A 19,933-nucleotide genomic window follows, 5' to 3' on the forward strand; every position below is an offset into this window, starting at 1 on the left:
ATCACAGCTATAAGATTTCTCTCCTGTGTGAATTCTTTGATGTATTTTAAGGTTTGATGAAGAGTTGAATCTTTTCCCACAGCCAGAGCAGAAGTGAGATTTCTTCCCTGTGGGTCTCTGCTGGTGTTTCTTGAGGAGTTCTGATCTGGAGAGACTCCTCTCTGCCTCTTCAGCATCATGAGGTTGTTGAGGCTCCACAGAGGATCCACGATAGTCCCGTCTCTCTCCTGTGTGAACAACAAAGTCAGACAGATGGTTAAAGGCCCACAACAGCAGAAATCCACTATTTATTTGAGGTAAAGGGTGATGTCCAGAGCGTACCCATGAAACTGTACAACAATTGTCATTTGTTAAATTTGCAAATTAAGACAGTCAAGATAGCAACAATAGTCATATTTAGTCTTGTTTTCACATTAGTAGTAACATCGATGATTGTAGGCTAGAAATAAGTTATTCAAGTTGTTGAAACTCTAAGCAGTGTGCCAGACGACTTTTGGTCTCCAATAAAGGCCTTTTTCTGTGTTTGCTAAAATTGCAGCACGAGGGCAATTTGATTGCAGAAACTCCTCCCTGCTAATGAGGAAACTACTAGTTATGGATGTAGTATATCTGGTAATGAGGAAACCACTAGTTATGGATGTAGTATATCTGGTAATGAGGAAACCACTAGTTATGGATGTAGTATATCTGCTAATGAGGAAACCACTAGTTATGGATGTAGTATATCTGGTAATGAGGAAACCACTAGTTATGGATGTAGTATATCTGGTAATGAGGAAACCACTAGTTATGGATGTAGTATATCTGGTAATGAGGAAACCACTAGTTATGGATGTAGTATATCTGGTAATGAGGAAACCGCTAGTTATGGATGTAGTATATCTGGTAATGAGGAAACCGATAGTTACGGATGTAGTATATCTGCTAATGAGCAAACCACTAGTTATGGATGTAGTATATCTGCTAATGAGGAAACCACTAGTTATGGATGTAGTATATCTGGTAATGAGGAAACCGATAGTTATGGATGTAGTATATCTGCTAATGAGGAAACCACTAGTTATGGATGTAGTATATCTGGTAATGAGGAAACCACTAGTTATGGATGTAGTATATCTGCTAATGAGGAAACCACTAGTTACGGATGTAGTATATCTGGTAATGAGGAAACCACTAGTTATGGATGTAGTATATCTGCCTGGAGCAAAAATGGTGAGAAAAGATTTTAGTTTTTCACGATGTATTCTGAATGTGAATGGGGGAAAACTCAGGGGAGTAACCTCCATTTCCAGGTTGCTAATGAGTACATTTCACACTACTTTGGATTATAATTGTAAGGCTCATTTGAATGTCCTGCTTAATATAATGTTTGTGTCGTCATCGCAAATCAACCACTTTGTACGTAAAAAACACTTCAACCAGTAAAATGCTCTTTGGCTTTTCCATCAGCCTGACAATGAGGGTTTGTACACTGTTTGCCAAATTGGCCCATAACTTCACCTAACAACAAACATACCTATGTAATGAACGAAGAAGCACTTTGGTTGTTGTTGCATGACATACATAGTGTCCTCTAGGACCCATAACAATAACATAGACCTACTGTAGGACCCATAACTTCACCTAACAACAACATAGACCTACTGTAGGACCCATAACTTCACCTAACAATAACATAGACCTACTGTAGGACCCATAACAACAACATAGACCTACTGTAGGACCCATAACTTCACCTAACAATAACATAGACCTACTGTAGGACCCATAACTTCACCTAACAACAACATAGACCTACTGTAGGACCCATAACTTCACCTAACAACAACATAGACCTACTGCAGGACCCATAACTTCACCTAACAATAACATAGACCTACTGTAGGACCCATAACTTCACCTAACAATAACATAGACCTACTGTAGGACCCATAACTTCACCTAACAATAACAGACCTACTGTAGGACCCATAACTTCACCTAACAACATATACCTACTGTAGGACCCATAACTTCACCTAACAATAACATAGAACTACTGTAGGACCCATAACTTCACCTAACAATAAGATAGACCTACTGTAGGACCCATAACAACAAATATAGGAAAATATCTCTGTGTGTTGTACAATAGCCTATCCATCAAGGAACAGTTCTCTACACATTATGAGCTAAGTATCTCCGTTTCCAAACGGACTAACGAGACCCTACAGTAAATCAAGCAGACAATAACACATTATAAACATCAATTTGTTAGGGATGTTGGATCCAACATGGAGCACAGCAAAACTGTCTTTACCAGAGTAATGAATGAAGAAGCACTTTGGTTGTTGTTGCATGTCCTGATGTTTGTCATGTGACTGTCATTCAGAAAATGATTTCCTGGATCAGCTGATGATAGTTGAACATGTGACTGTAACTAAACAGCTACAGTATTATGTGTAATTATTGAAGAACCGCGTTAATGACAGTAACCATTTGGGTGTTGTCAATAAAGTTAAGGTGACTCTCGGTTAGAACCATTGGATTTAGCAAACTCTGAAATGATTTAGGATTTCTGTGCCCATGAAAACTATTTTCCCAGCGTCATATAAGGAGACACTAAGTGTTACGTAGTTAGAGAGCATTTCAGAAATCTGAATACAAAAAACTGTCCTAACAGGACAATAACCTAAACCACAAGGCCAAATCTACACTGGAGGAGCTTACCAAGATGACATTGAATGTTCCTGAGTGGCCTAGTTACAGTTTGGACTTAAATCATCTTGAAAGTCTATGGCAAGACTTGAAAACGGCTTTCTAGCAATGATCAACAACCAACTTGACAGAACATGAAGGATTTTAAAAAGAATAATGAATATTCACATGAAGATCAGTCTCCTATTGGATGACATCATGACTTCCCATCAAGCCAACTCCTTGAAGGCCTTACTATGACATCACTCACCCCTTCTAGTTTGCAGTTGTTAAAAAAACACTATTTTGCTCAAAACATTTATTTGTTTCCCATTAGTGTGTTTATACTTTACTGCATTTATATCACTTTTCAACAGGAAACGTTTAAAAATCCCTGGAGGACGTCATGAACAATTCATACAGTACAAAAACATATTCGAGTGTAGAATGCCCTTTTAAAAATCACACATTAGTTCAACAACTGCAGAGTTTGTGTCCCTGTTTTATTAGATAGTACTCACTGTATTTACTGGTGTTAATCAGATCAATGTCCCTGTTTTATAAGATAGTACTCAATGTATTTACTGGTGTTAATCAGATCAATGTCCCTGTTTTATTAGATAGTACTCACTGTATTTACTGGTGTTAATCAGATCAATGTCCCTGTTTTATTAGATAGTACTCACTGTATTTACTGGTGTTAATCAGATCAATGTCCCTGTTTTATTAGATAGTACTCACTGTATTTACTGGTGTTAATCAGTTCTCCAGTCTTCTCTTCATCATTGACAGTAATTGACCCCTCTTCATCCTCCACTCCAAAAACTGCATCTTCCTCCTCTTCTTTTACTGTAACATCCTCCTCCTCTTTCACTCTGAAGGCGTCTTCCTCTTCTTTCTCTGTAACGTCTTTCTCTTCTTCTTTCACTGTAACAGCCTCACCCTCTACTTGTTGTTGTATTGTAACAGCCTCCTCTTCCTCCTCTTTCAACAGAGCTTCTTTCTCCGTCCAGCAGACCTCTTCTTTAACAGGAGGAGAGTAGCTTAGTGAACTCATGGTCGGAGATAATAGCTAGTTAGCATTAGCATAGTGCTAATTTAACCAGCCAGCTAGTTGACTTACAACGTAAATATTACATTTAATGGGGTAGCTAGTTGTTTCCACATAAGCATGTTTAAATCACAGTGGCAATTAAACCACGAAATTGTCCAAAGAACTTGAATGTTCCGACTTTGTTGGCTAGCGAGCTACCGAGGTGGCTGCAGTTGCTGAAGAAGCGTTCCGTCCACTAGATTATACGTCACACTAGAAACATCGCCTGAAAGACACATATCGCCATCTGCTGTCTGGAGGGAGGAAACGCAGTTGAGGAGGGAAAACTATTTTTATTCTTCATTGAATGATAATATTATAAAGCAGTTTAGGGAAACGTTTTTTTCTCTCCATTAAATATGAATATTATATCAACACGTACAAAGAGCAACAAGTGTTGTTTGATTAGTTCAGATTTTTTTATGAGAATTTAAAACAAACTCTACATCTACTCCACTGTCACGGGCTGGCTCGAAAAAACAACAGGAGAGGTAGAGTCAGGCGCAGGAGACAGAGAGTTCTTGACCACACTTCTTTATTTAAGAAAACTGGATGTGGTCGCCAAAAATATAGGGGCGCAGCCCTTAAATTATTCTGCGGTGGTGTACACAATAAAACAAACCACAGGCAGAGGAAAAAACCAGTGCACGTTCCTATTGCACGAAAACCGGACAAGAAACACAATCACGCACAAACACAGACATCCTACGCTAAACTAAATAACCCCCCCCCCCCCCCCTACTAATGACTAACCCAAAACAGGTGCGTGCCTACCTAGACCTAAACAACAGAAAGTGAAACAAAAAGGGATCGATGGCAGCTAGTAGGCCGGCGACGACGACCGCCGAGCTCCGCCCGGCCGAGGAGGGGCGCCACCATCCGTCACTGTCGTGACATCCACATCTGTATTTCTGATTCAGTCAAATAACTAGATATCAAAATAAGCACCTAGTTATTTATACCCTTGATAAAGATGAGCTAAAATTACTGTATAAAATAAATTAACTTTACCCACTACCAGGATATTTTAGCCCAAAACCTGGTTACCTCTCTGCTAGGAGGCTGAAACTTGGCCATAAGTGGATCTTCCAGCAAGACACATCAACATCCACAAAGAAATGGTTAATTGGGCACAAACTCAACAATTTTCAATGGCCATCTCAGTCTTCGGACTTGAACTCCATTGAAAACCTGTGGTTTGAATTGAACAGGGCAGTCCACAAGCGCAGACAAAGTCAATCAAGGTTCTGGAGAGATTCTGTTTGGAGGAAGGGTCTAAGATCCCACCCAATGTGTTCTATAATCTCATAAAACATTTCAGTGTCGTTATCCTCCCAAAGGGAGAGTGCCGGAGAATTGAAAACATGGGTGGCAATAATTCAGACGCCTACCTTTTGAGATTTACATGTTAAACTAAATCTCTTTCTCTGAGCAATTGTATTAGTATAAAATAATATAATCTCCCTTTTTTTTGTTGGTGTAACAATACATCATGTAGATGTATATAATGAACAGACTAGGTCTATACCGCTCCTACATGGTGTAACAAAATTTTGGGGTCACTTAGAAATGTCCTTGTTTTTGAAAGCAAATCACATTTTTTGTCCATTAAAATAACATCAAATTGATCTGAAATACAGTGTAGACATTGTTAATGTTGTAAATGACTATTGTAGCTGGAAACGGCTGATCTTTAATGGAATATCTACATAGGCGTACAGAGGCCCATTATCAGCAACCATCACTCCTGTGTTCCAATGGCACTTGTGTTAGCTAATCCAAGTTTATCATTTTAAAAGGCTAATTGATCATTAGAAAAACCCTTTTGCAATTATGTTAGCACAGCTGAAAACTGTTGTGCTGATTTAACAAAGCTTTTGTAAACAGTGTTGTTGCATAACAATCAGGCAGTAGAACAACAATAATCATCACCCTCTTGACCAATCTTCCCTCCCCTTAACATTGGGTTGATTCAGACCCTGTCAGTGTTCCAGGTGGACATTGGGTTGATTCAGACCCTGCCAGTGTACCAGGTGGACATTGGGTTGATTCAGACCCTGTCAGTGTTCCAGATGGACATTGGGTTTAATTCAGACCCTGTCAGTGTACCAGGTGGACATTGGGTTTGATTCAGACCCTGCCAGTGTACCAGGTGGACATTGGGTTTGATTCAGACCCTGCCAGCATGGCCAGAAATGTATTCCAAGGTTAGTAACTTATAACCACAGAACCACCCCAGACCTTTCATGCATGACTAAAAACACCTAAGTATTAGATTTACTACCATGGTCTAGAATGTCACTGCATCAGACACCATTCACAATGCTGGCTGAGGTACGAGTAAAACATGACATATTATTTCCTAACCATTCACAATGCTGGCTGAGGTACGAGTAAAACATGACATATTATTTCCTAACCATTCACAATGCTGGCTGAGGTACGAGTAAAACATGACATATTATTTCCTAACCATTCACAATGCTGGCTGAGGTACGAGTAAAACATGACATATTATTTCCTAACCATTCACAATGCTGGCTGAGGTACGAGTAAAACATGACATATTATTTCCTAACCATTCACAATGCTGGCTGAGGTACGAGTAAAACATGACATATTATTTCCTAACCATTCACAATGCTGGCTGATGTACGAGTAAAACATGACATATTATTTCCTAACCATTCACAATGCTGGCTGAGGTACGTGTAAAACATGACATATTATTTCCTAACCATTCACAATGCTGGCTGAGGTACTAGTAAAACATGACATATTATTTCCTAACCATTCACAATGCTGGCTGAGGTACGAGTAAAACATGACATATTATTTCCTAACCATTCACAATGCTGGCTGAGGTACGAGTAAAACATGAAATATTATTTCCTAACCATTCACAATGCTGGCTGATGTACGAGTAAAACATGACATATTATTTCCTAACCATTCACAATGCTGGCTGAGGTACGTGTAAAACATGACATATTATTTCCTAACCATTCACAATGCTGGCTGAGGTACTAGTAAAACATGACATATTATTTCCTAACCATTCACAATGCTGGCTGAGGTACGAGTAAAACATGACATATTATTTCCTAACCATTCACAATGCTGGCTGAGGTACGAGTAAAACATGAAATATTATTTCCTAATTGTAAAAAATGTCAAGGCTTTAGTTCAGTGGGCTTTTCCATTGTTGAGGAAAGCAGGGGAAGTGTTGTGAGTAACAGAACTGCCTACGGTGTGGGGGAAGGGACGCTGCTCACTGATTGGCTGTCGTGACAAGGGTCCCTCCAAAAATCTATCACTATTCCAACTCAAATTCTCCCCCAAATCTACCACTAATAGGCCAAGCCTCCACAGACCCTGTCTTGTATTGACAAACAGAACAAATCATTTGACATTCAAATATGTAATTTTAAATGGCTCAATTCAATCCAGCTGGGCCTTTTTAACACAGACAGTTGTTCCTGCTGTGGATGTTATGCCTTTGTACAGATCTAGGATCAGTTCTCCTCCACAATGCATATTCAGTACCGGTCAATTGTTTGGACACACCTACAAATTCAATGTTTTTTCTTTATTTTAACTGTTGTCTAAGTTGGCCTTCCCTGTGGCTCAGTTGGTAGAGCATGGTGTGTGCAACGCCAGGGTTGTGGGTTAGATTCCCACGGGGGGCCAGTACAAAAAAAAAAAAATGCATGAGATGTATGCATTCACTACTGTAAGGATAAGAGCTTCAGCTAAATAACTAAAATGTAAAAAATGTACAATAATAGTGAAGACAACACAACTATGAAGTAACTCATATGGAATCATGTAGTAACCAAAAAAGTGTTAAACAAATCAAAATATATTTTATATTTGAAATTCTTCAAAGTAGCCACCTTTTGCCTTGATGACAGCTTTGCACACTCTTGGCATTCTCTCAACCAGCTTCACCTGGAATGCTTTTCCAACAGTCTTGAAGGAGTTCCCACATATGCTGAGCAATTGTTGGCTGCATTTCCTTCACTCTGCGGTCCGATTCATCCCAAACCATCGCATAGGCATAGTTGTTGTCTTCACAGTTAACTCTAATGAACTTATCTTCTGCAGCAGAGGTAACTCTGGGTCTTCCTTTCCTGTGGCAATCCTCATGAGAGCCAGCTTCATCATAGCGATGGATGGTTTTTGCGACTGCGCTTGAAGAATCTTTCAAAGTTCCTGAAAGTTTCCGCATTGACTGACCTTCATGTGTTAAAGTAATGATGGACTGTCATTTCTTTATGCTTATTTGAGCTGTTCTTGCCATAATATAGACTTGGTCTTTCAGCAAATAGGGCTATCTTCTGTATACCACCCCTACCTTGTCACAACACAACTGATTGGCTCAAATGCATTAAGAAAGAAAGAAATTCCACAAATGAACATTTAACAAGGCACACCTGTAAATTGAAATGCATTCCAGGTGACTACCTCATGGTAGATAGATGATAGGAGATAGAATGATGGTCAAAAGATAAAAGTAAAAATTAAATTTAAAAAAGTTCAAATAAAACACAATAAAAAGTACATTTGAATGACACTAAGTGGCAGTGTTTTTACAACTAATGCCGGTTTGCCTGAGGCTGATGCCGTGCAGGTGTTGGTACATGCATATACACACACTCTCATTCAAATAAACACATACAAGAACACACACATACATGTAATAGAGCCAGACATGCACACAAACATATACAGTTGGCATTGCTGTTATGATTTCAGTTGTCCTTGATGTCCTTTGTTTTAAATGTATTATTTTGTTTTATATTTTGTTTTTTGCATTGTTGTTTGCTGTTTTCTTCTGTCTTTTCCTTTTGTCTCTGTAGTTCATTCTCTTGGTTGTTGGTGCGTTGGGGGGGTTCTTGAAGGTGGGGAATGGAATTAATTGTCTTTTATTAGGGGGGACTGTGGGAGGGGTCTCGAATGGTTGAGAGAAAGCTATTGGGGAACTGTGGGGGGATCTTGGAGGGTTGAGGGACAGCTATTGGGGAACTGTGGGGGGATCTTGGAGGGTTGAGGGACAGCTATTGGGGAACTGTGGGGGGATCTTGGAGGGTTGAGGGACAGCTATTGGGGAACTGTGGGGGGATCTTGGAGGGTTGAGGAACAGCTATTGGGGAACTGTGGGGGGATCTTGGAGGGTTGAGGGACAGCTATTGGGGAGAAGTGGGGGGATCTTGGAGGATTTGAGGAACAGCTATTGGGGAACTGTGGGGGGATCTTGGAGGGTTGAGGGACAGCTATTGGAGGAACTGTGGGCTTCTGAACTCCTTGTGTCATCGAGCTCTCGGCCTTCCACCTCAGAGTGTAGGGCTGACCAGCTACATTATTGCAATTCTTATCAAATAAAGGTTGATTGTTTGAAGAAATGACAGTCTCTCCTGATTGGTTAGAATTTCCACCACAATGTTAGACCAGACTCATAGTACAGAATAAATGACTGACTGCCCAGTTCAACATCAGTTCCCCGTCTCACCTCATACTGTATTGGAGCAGCAGCAGCTGACTGCCCAGTTCAACATCAGTTCCCCGTCTCACCTCATACTGTATTGGAGCAGCAGCAGCTGACTGCCCGGTTCAACATCAGTTCACCGTCTCACCTCATACTGTATTGGAGCAGCAGCAGCTGACTGCCCAGTTCAACATCAGTTCACCGTCTCACCTCATACTGTATTGGAGCAGCAGCAGCTGACTGCCCAGTTCAACATCAGTTCACCGTCTCACCTCATACTGTATTGGAGCAGCAGCAGCTGACTGCCCGGTTCAACATCAGTTCACCGTCTCACCTCATACTGTATTGGAGCAGCAGCAGCTGACTTGATCGTTGATGCTAATCATCATGTTTGAATCTGAGAGTAAATAGAGTCGACTACACTCTAAAAATGAAGGGTTCAACTGGAGTTGTTGTCAGATCCCCTAAGAACCGTAGGGTTCTTGGTCAATGAAAAACAGCCCCAAAAGGTTCTTCAAAGAACTTGTTAGAAGGTGGGTTCATCGAGGAACCTCCGTTGTTGCTGGACTTCTTCCGGGAACTTCGCAATTACAACTGAAAACGATGGTGACAAGTTTGGATGCGACAACAGTTAAAAAGGTTACGTTGGGTTGATGTTTGGCTCTGAATATGTCTCGAAATAATTTATTATAATAATATAACATAGTAATAATGAATAACGAAGACAATGATGGTTTTCTGTGAATATCTTCCATAACGTTACTATAGTTAATGAACGTAAATATTAGAAAGCCGGGTTTGACCGTCGGCGTTGTATGAGCTACAGTACAGTACCGTTAGCTAGCTAGCTAACGTTATGTCCTAACTAGGCACAACTAGGTTTGGATTATTTCCTCAACTATATTCTTTCCCATATATTGTATATCGTTTCCATAAAGCCAACACGGCTTTACACTCATTAATGTAAGTTTCCAATCTAGAGCAGTTTTCACTTTTGTGATAATGAACTAGCTAACGTTAGCTTCGTTAACTAACTAACTAACTAACTAACTAACTAAGGACGGTGACCTGTCCAGACGAGATGTTACAACGAACTGAATCATCAATGGAGGTCTTCCTCTTTATATAGGCTGCTACAGCATGCAATACTATTAACTCACAAGGGGGCATAACGTTACATGGACAATACTATCCCATTCTGGAAACGTTACATGTACAATACTATCCCATTCAGGAAACGTTACATGTACAATACTATCCCATTTTGGAAACGTTACATGTACAATACTATCCCATTTTGGAAACGTTACATGTACAATACTATCCCATTTTGGAAACGTTACATGGACAATACTATCCCATTTTGGAAACGTTATTGTACAATACTATCCCATTTAGGAAACGTTACATGTACAATACTATCCCATTTTGGAAACGTTATTGTACAATACTATCCCATTTTGGAAACGTTACATGTACAATACTATCCCATTTTGGAGACGTTACATGTACAATACTATCCCATTTAGGAAACGTTACATGTACAATACTATCCCATTTAGGAAACGTTACATGTACAATGCTATCCCATTTAGGAAACGTTACATGTACAATACTATCCCATTTTGGAAACGTTACATGTACAATACAATCCCATTTTTGGAAACGTTACATGTAAAATACTATCCCATTTTTTGAAACGTTTCATGGACAATACTATCCCATTTTGGAAACGATACATGGACAATACTATCCCATTTTGAAACGTTACATGTACAATACTATCCCATTTTGGAAACGTTACATGTACAATACTATCCCATTTTGGTAACGTTACATGTACAATACTATACCATTTTGGAAACGTTACATGTCCGCCCCCTTGTGGAGGGAAATTAATATCTTAGATGGTAGCTGTAGATGGGATTCAAATGCATAATGGTATTATTAATACAGTGTCTACACTACCTCTGTTGTATAAATGCCCTTCAGAATCCAAACACTGTATTGCCACGCAGCAAAATGTTGAGTATAATCTTTCAAGTCAGCCTGATAAAATATTTTACAATTTGTGTACAAAGATATCTTGAAATGTGATATTAGGGCTGTATGGCAGTAGTGTTACTGTATGGCAGTACTGTATTGGCTAGTGCTTTCTCCAATATGTTCTTCTATTTTACATTACATTGTATGTTGATGCCATTTATCTTTCAATATTTATTTAATATATATATATATATATTAATGCTTGTAAGACTTTTCTTTGACACATTTTCTCTTCCTTTGAAATTCTTATAGGACAGAACATGGACACAATGCAATTGGGATCAAGAAGAAGGTACAGATTGTCACGCCCTGACCAGGTGAACTCGGGTATATTGGGTCAGGGTGTGTCAGGTTAGGTATTTTTCATTGGTTTGTGTTTGGTTTACGTTTTAGCCTTGTGTAGGCTCTAGGTGGGTTTATTTCTATGTTGGGTTCTGTCGATTCCCAATCAGATAGCTGTCGCTAATTGTCTCTGATTGGGATCACATTTAAGTTGCTGTTTTCCCCACGCTGTTTGTGTCTCTTTGTTTGAGCACGTAACGTATCTGCATTTTTCTTGATTTTGTGTACATGTACATGTTTAATTCCAGTGTGTTGAATAAACATGTGTTCGCTCCCAGCTGCGTTTTGGTCCGCTTCCTCGTCACCAGGCGATGCACGTTACACAGATATGTTGTAGGACAGCTGCATTTCAAGTGTACATTTAACCTACATAGCAGTCAATACAAACTGACATCTATTAGCATACAAATGTGTGCAAATTATCTTTTGAGATCTTCTCAGAAATGAATCAAGTCCATGGAATGGATATAGACAAAAAGATAATTCAAGGACTATCAGAGGTAGAGAGGCGAGGCAGGGGTGAGGACATCATCCTGCTATTTTGACAGTCCCTGAGGGACAATACAGAAGAGGGATTTGCTCTTATTCCTTCCCTTTCTCTAATGTATTTTCTAGTAAAATTAGCAAGTGTAGTAAGATCATTGCTTTACTTTACTAGGACTGGAGACCACAGCAGTGATTCTGCTCTTGCCCTACCTCTTCAATGAGGACCCGAGTGGCCTTTATGTCCTTAACAAGGTATGCCTATGCACCAATCATCTGTTTCTTCATAAACATAGGTGTGCATGCTTATATAAAACTACAGCTGAACATTTGTTATGTTCTTTGTTAATTGTTTGTGTATTAATCTTTTCTTACTTTTGTTGACACAGATTTCACCGCTCTTCACTCCTTTACTGCACATCGGTGGAAATCCATTTCACCATGAGAGTGAAATCCCGCTGGCCTTTGATGGGGAGAACATCCACGCCCTCGAGGACGTCCCCATGGGACTTGGGGCTCTGCTACGGCTGGATTTTTTATTTTCCCTTCAATTTCCCAAAAATGTCAGAAAAACACTTATGTTGTTAAGTTACTGTGTTCTGGGGATCAGAGAAGTTGGGGTGAAGTTACCAGGGCCGGTCATAAAGATGGAAAACTTACTAACATAACTAAGTGGATACAATATACACACTAAAGCTGAAAAATCTGTATTTAGCATCAAGTCTACAATATTGTTAGTTTACCTGTGATTCACTCCAGTTTCATCGAACTGCCCAGACTTTGTATTTTCTCAACTGCGATACCAACTCCAGTCAGCAGATGGCGATGTGCATCTTTCAGGTGATTCTGCCACTGTGACGTATAATCTAGTGGATGGGACGATTCTTCAGCATCAACAGCTAGTCAGCCACCTTGGTTCACTCTAACTTTATGGAAAAAGGTTTATTCAATAAATCTAGCAACTCCTCTCATACTGGGAAGAACCCCCCCCCGGCCTTAAGGGCAGTTTATTTCAAAAGTAGTACCTGGACGGAGAAAATCCAATAAGCGTTTTATAGTTACATCGTTAGGGTAACTTAACCTAAAGTGGACACACTCCCATCAGTTTCTGAGACAACTGCCCAGACTTTATAGACAGTTTAATAATGCTTAAACCTCATCTTTATCAAATGATCCATTAAAGATACCAACTCAAAACCTACGTTCGTCTACATATGGGTTGTTTAAATTGTATCTAATTGTATTACTTTATCAAATCTCTAGTAATCGATTATGCACACATATAATTCATCATATTTTCATATATTCACAGAATCCATATAAAACGTAAGAAATTCTCAGGTAGTCACGACAACCATTCCATTTGCTTTTTCAAGGACTCTCCATAGCTACGAAGCAGCTCTCCAAACATCCTCCCAGCAGAACCAAAAATAAACTTTAGTTTCCCAGACAATGACCATGGGATCCTCAACGGTTCTCTAACCTCCCAGAGACCACGGCAAAATCAAGCCTCCCAGGAACTATAGACCTTCCGCTGCTTTCTGAAATATCATCCCCCTCTCAATACCACCCTGTGATCTTCTATGATGGGCAGTGAAGGAACGGAACCCCAAGATAACGTTATAATAAAGCTTATTATCCACATGTCAATCATCTGATTAAGCATATTTATATATGAGGAACTATAGACCTCTATGAGGAACTATAGATCTCTGTGAGGAACTATAGATCTCTGTGAGGAACTATAGATCTCTGTGAGGAACTATAGATCTCTAGGAGGAACTATAGATCTCTAGGAGGAACTATAGATCTCTAGGAGGAACTCTAGGAGGAACTATAGATCTCTAGGAGGAACTATAGATCTCTGTGAGGAACTATAGATCTCTGTGAGGAACTATAGATCTCTGTGAGGAACTATAGATCTTTGTGAGGAACTATAGATCTCTAGGAGGAACTATAGATCTCTGTGAGGAACTATAGATCTCTGTGAGGAACTATAGATCTCTGTGAGGAACTATAGATCTCTGTGAGGAACTACAGATCTCTGGGAGGAACTATAGATCTCTGGGAGGAACTATAGATCTCTAGGAGGAACTATAGATCTCTAGGAGGAACTATAGATCTCTGTGAGGAACTATAGATCTCTGTGAGGAACTATAGATCTCTAGGAGGAACTATAGATCTCTAGGAGGAACTATAGATCTCTGTTACTATCCAAACATCAGATTATGACTCAGTCACACAACTCTCATATCACAGTCACACAATGCTATTCCCAAACATACCTAATCAATTAGTTGTTTTTCAACAATATTTTAACCTGCGGGAATATTTCCACATTTCTATCTCATGGTTAGTTCCTAGGATAATGTAACTCATACATTTATATCTTTCAATATATCTAAAATGGGGTACAGGTTTAAAACAATTACAGGTTTAAAATAATTACAGGTGCACCTTACTATCTTGTACTATATCATAAATGGTCTTAACTAGTAAACACAGATTCTAGTTGTCATCTCGTTCACACAGATTCTAGATATTTAACTCTAAATGACCGAACCTGGCAGCACATTTAAAATCATTGGAATTCACCACTTCTGAGGGGGCCCTGTTTACACCTCCAAGGTGCCCCCTCTACACAGGAAAACACACTCAGAGCCTCCTGACTGGGCCCTGTTTACACCTCCACACAGGAATACACACTCAGAGCCTCCTGACTGGGCCCTGTTTACACCTCCACACAGGAATACACACTCAGAGACTCCTGACTGGGCCCTGTTTACACCTCCACACAGGAATACACACTCAGAGCCTCCTGACTGGGCCCTGTTTACACCTCCACACAGGAATACACACTCAGAGCCTCCTGACTGGGCCCTGTTTACACCTCCACACAGGAATACACACTCAGAGCCTCCTGACTGGGCCCTGTTTACACCTCCACACAGGAATACACACTCAGAGCCTCCTGACTGGGCCCTGTTAACACCTCCACACAGGAATACACACTCAGAGCCTCCTGACTGGGCCCTGTTTACACCTAGACACAGGAATACACACTCAGAGCCTACGAGGATTTTCTAAAAACTCCACTTTGCGTGTTTCACTCACCTCTTTTTTAAAACTACGTTCGAGATGTGGTATCCACTCGGCTCGCTGCCTCTCGGATCAAAGGTGGGACCATCTGCTCCGTTCCCGAAGTGTGGTCTCCCTGAGATCCCAAGTTAGAGGGATCCCTGGAGCACCATTTACCCAGGTCACCAGGAGCGGTCACCAAGTCAAGATTCACATCCCCATCGCCAATTGTGGTGAATTTCTTTAATATTAATTGAGACAAACTTATCACACAAGTCAGAGTTATTCTTAAACTAAATCTTTATTCACTTATAAGGGAGCAGGTCAATACAACACACACATATAAAGTGAATCAATTGAGTGCCCTACGATAATGATGGCTGGTGGACCCACGGGACAAAAGTACAAAGGTCTTTTATAGCCCTTTCAACCTACATGACGAACAACAGATGTATAGAACGGGTCACAAGGTTAAGATTTGTATGAAAGATACTTATAATTCTCAGCAGACAGTATCTGCTGTAAAAACAGTACTCTTTGTGTAGAGACCAGGGTCTGGCCCTGGGGTCATCTCTCCCTGGTACCATATAGAACAGAAACATTATCTCATGCTCTGGAATGCAGTCTCTTTAGGTTTTATCACCCAAAAGACATTGTAAATCTCCTGTCAGTGTTTTCTCCCAGAGGCCCATCCTCAGTAGAACACAGACACAATAGTTCTAAGAACCCTCTAATCTGTTGCATAAAACAACCATTTGATGCAATAAAAGTATTATAACATAATCTTGCAATTTTGCTCTCAGTGTCCACTGAAAGTTGACGAGTAACAACAACTGGGACCTAAAAGACACCCACCATGAGACCCACTAAATCTGCCCAAGAAGAGGCAAACAAAAGAAAAACCCACACCAAACTTAAAGACAGGAAGCAAACCAAAAAGGTGGAACAACTAAAGGTGTTGACTCTCCACATGTATCAAGACAACTGGAGCACTGGGCCAGACACTCTTAAATAGAACCTGGACCAGCTCAGGTGAAACACCTTCCCACTAACGAGATGGACAAGCCAGCACAGGTGTAACACATACTGACTAACGAGGTGACACCAATCAGTGCGTCCTACGTGCTAACGAGCTAGACGTGCTAACGAGCTAGACGTGCTAACGAGCTAGACGTGCTAACGAGCTAGACGTGCTAACGAGCTAGACGTGCTAAAGTCAAACCTCAAAACAAAATGGAAAAACCAAAGACTAACACCTTAAAAGTTTGCTCACCACCAACAGAAAACAACTTCCATTTCACATTATAATCAACTACAATGCTTCACCTTCACCAATATAAACATGGTGTCTACTGGATGTCAACAATTAAAAACAAGAAAAAAACCTTGTCTTCCTAAAACGCTTCTGGATTTTTTATATTTTTTCCCCCTTCTAGAACTCTGGTCCCCTTGGAATGAAAAATACAGAAAAGAATAAGAGATAAAACTCATCGCCAAAAAACCAGTCAAAATAAATTGTAATCAATGGCAACGCACTGGCTAACGCAAAACTTTTTAACTGCCCACAATCAGCAACCAAGTTGTCCTCACCACGGACATGTCTGATTTCGAGCTTCTCTCTCTTCTCAGGGTTCACTAGATAGGCATGTTGTTGGATCGGGGCCCAGTCCCCAATGTCATGCTCTAGTACATTTGGGTTGGCACATCTGAGAATGAACCCTGATATTCTAATAGCAGGGCAACAATGTCAATATAATTGTACCAAAAATTGTCAGTTGGTTGCATAAATAAATATTTGGTTGCATAGTCCTTTTTTCAAAGTATTTTCAATTACATTTTTCTAGGTGGGATATCCCCAATGTCAAAACACAGTTTTAACATGTACAAATCAATAACCAATATGCAGAAACAGTTTGTGATAAATTGAAAACCTAAACATAACATGTGCTATATAGACAAACATCTGCCACAATAATCATATTACTTTTTAAAAACAAGCACCTTATAAACTGCACAAGCACCAGAAACACTGTTGTTTTGACAAGTAGCAATAAATCACTGATATCGATTAGGGGGGAAATCAGGTTGTACGTGCTGTTGAAACTAACACAACTAAAAAACACATGGAAATGGGAGATATATTTTACCTCACTGGTTAGAGGACAACCTGCCGAAGACAGTCAGCTACATTTTGGAGTGAAACAGTTAAATTTAGGGGTCCCTAAACAAAGGAACACAACACTTATTTGTCGTAACTCATCGCTAAAATCATTTGTGTGACAGAAGGGAGATGAGGTTGCAAGTCCTGTTAAAACTAACAGCTCCAAAACCACACGGAATCTGGGAATAATGTGTACATCCCTGGTTAGAGGACAATTTGTAGAAAACAGCTATCTACATTTTGAAGTGTTGCATTGTGATTCCAGTGCGTCACCAACGTGGTGAGTGTAACACAACTCTTTTTTTGTTAGTCACTTTTTGTTAAATCACATAAATAGTAACTCTTCCATTTCAGAGCCTGGATTTTCCCCCTGAGGTTAATATCCATATCATGTTGAAATCAATAGAACAGGGGACAAACATTTAGGGTTCTACATTGTGACATCATTAAAATACTCCTTCTACAATGTTTAAACATTCTACATTGTGACATTAATTCATTGATATCATGAAACAACTCCTTAATGTATTTTCTAATATTTGATCAGAGATCTTTTATCAGATTATCTATGGTCACAGCTAAGAGGTTTCTCTCCTCTGTGTATTCTCTGGTGCACTCTCAGATCTGTAGATTGAACAAAACTCTTCCCACATTGACCACAGCTATAAGGTTTTTCTCCTGTGTGTATTCTCTGGTGTAGAGTCAGACTGCTAGATTTAGTAAAACTCTTTCCACATTGAGTACAGCTATAAGGTTTCTCTCCTGTGTGTGTTCTCTGGTGCACTGTCAGATGTGTAGATTTAACAAAACTCTTCCCACATTGATCACAGCTATAAGGTTTATCATCTGTGTGTATTCTCTGGTGTTTAGTCAGACTGCTAGATGTAGTAAAACTCTTCCCACATTGATCACAGCTAAAAGGTTTCTCTCCTGTGTGTGTTCTCTGGTGCGTCTTCAAATTCTGTGAAGTTGAGAATCTTTTCCCACAATCTGAACAGTGGAATGGTTTCTCTCCTGTGTGTACTCGCTGGTGTCGAGTCAGACTGCCAGATGCAGCAAAACTCTTTCCACATTGACAACAGCTATAAGATTTCTCTCCTGTATGTGTTCTCTGGTGTCGAGTCAGACTGCCAGATGCAGCAAAACTCTTTCCACATTGACAACAGCTATAAGATTTCTCTCCTGTGTGTATTCTCTGGTGTAGAGTCAGATGGCTAGATTGAACAAAACTCTTCCCACATTGACCACAGCTATAAGGTTTTTCTCCTGTGTGTGTTCTCTGGTGTCGAGTCAGATGTGCATATTTAACATAACTCTTCCCACATTGACCACAGCTATAAGATTTTTCTCCTGTGTGTATTCTCTGGTGTTTAGTCAGACTGCTAGATTTAGTAAAACTCTTTCCACATTGATCACAGCTATACGGTTTCTCTCCTGTGTGTATTCTCTGGTGTTTAGTCAGACTGCTAGATTTAGTAAAACTCTTCCCACATTGACCACAGCTATAAGGTTTCTCTCGTGTGTGTGTTCTCTGGTGTTGAGTCAGATGGCTAGATTGAACAAAACTCTTCCCACATTGACCACAGCTATAAGGTTTTTCTCCCGTGTGTCTTCTCTGGTGTAGAGTCAGACTGCTAGAGTTAGTAAAACTCTTCCCACATTGACCACAGCAATAAGTTTTCTCTCCTGTGTGTGTTCTCTGGTGTAATGTGAGCTGGCTAGATGTAACAAAACTCTTCCCACATTGAGTACAGCTATAAGATTTCTCTCCTGTGTGTCTTTTCTGGTGCACTGTCAGATGGCTAGATTGACAAAAACTCTTCCCACATTGATCACAGCTATAAGGTTTCTCTCCTGTGTGTATTCTCTGGTGTTGAGTCAGACTGCTAGAGTCAGTAAAACTCTTCCCACATTGATCACAGCCATAAGGTTTCTCCCCAGTGTGAATTCTTTGATGTATTTTAAGGCCTAGTGAAGAGTTTAATCTTTTCCCACAGTCAGAGCAGCAGTGAGATTTCTCTCCTGTGTGAACTCGCTGGTGTTTATTGAGGTGTTCTGATGTGGAGAGACTCTTCTCTGCCTCGTCAGCATCATGAGGTTGTTGAGGCTCCCCAGAGGATCCACGATAGTCCCGTCTCTCTCCTGTGAGAACAAAGTCAGGCAGATGGTTAAAGGCCCACGACAGCAGAAATCCACTGTTTATTTGAGGTAAAAGGTGATGCCCAGAGCATACCCATGAACTTGTACAACAATTGACTTCTGTTAAATGATTTGACCATTAAGACAGTTAACTTAGCAACAATCACATTTTGTCTTGTTTTCACATTAGTAGTAACTAGAAATAAGTTATTAAAGTTGTTGAAATCCTAAGCAGTGCGCCAGATGACTTTTGGTTTCCAATATAGGCCCTGTGTTTGCTAAAATTGCAGCACGAGGGCAATGCGGACACAATTTGATTGCAGAAACACCTCCCTGCTAATGAGGAAACAGCTAGTTATGGATGTAGTATATCTGGTAATGAGGAAACCACTAGTTATGGATGTAGTATATCTGCTAATGAGGAAAC

At 40.1% G+C, this 19,933-nt stretch overlaps 1 protein-coding gene across 1 annotated transcript; it reads right to left on the minus strand.

Moving 5' to 3' along the window:
- Positions 1-17,743: 17,743 nt before the first annotated feature.
- On the minus strand, positions 17,744-19,646 carry LOC145875709 (uncharacterized). Its single transcript, XM_082971535.1, has 2 exons — positions 19,625-19,646; positions 17,744-19,509 (listed from the first exon to the last, which is right to left on the minus strand). Exons 1-2 carry the CDS (start codon positions 19,644-19,646, stop codon positions 17,930-17,932), a joined length of 1,602 nt encoding a protein of 533 aa, XP_082827661.1. The 3' UTR covers positions 17,744-17,929.
- Positions 19,647-19,933: the final 287 nt, after the last annotated feature.

The sequence above is a fragment of the Salmo salar genome, unplaced genomic scaffold, assembly GCF_965601325.2.
Source record: "Salmo salar unplaced genomic scaffold, fSalSal1 ptg000321l, whole genome shotgun sequence".
NCBI lineage: Eukaryota > Metazoa > Chordata > Actinopteri > Salmoniformes > Salmonidae > Salmo > Salmo salar.

What these genes read in the sequence shown, in the direction of transcription:
- LOC145875709 (XM_082971535.1), bottom strand. Translation starts at nt 19,646, where the DNA reads ATGGTCAAATCATTTAACAGAA. An exon ending in GGTCAAATCATTTAACAGAA is followed by an intron (nt 19,510 to 19,624) that starts GTCAATTGTTGT and finishes TTGTTCTCACAG; the next exon opens with GAGAGAGACGGGACTATCGT.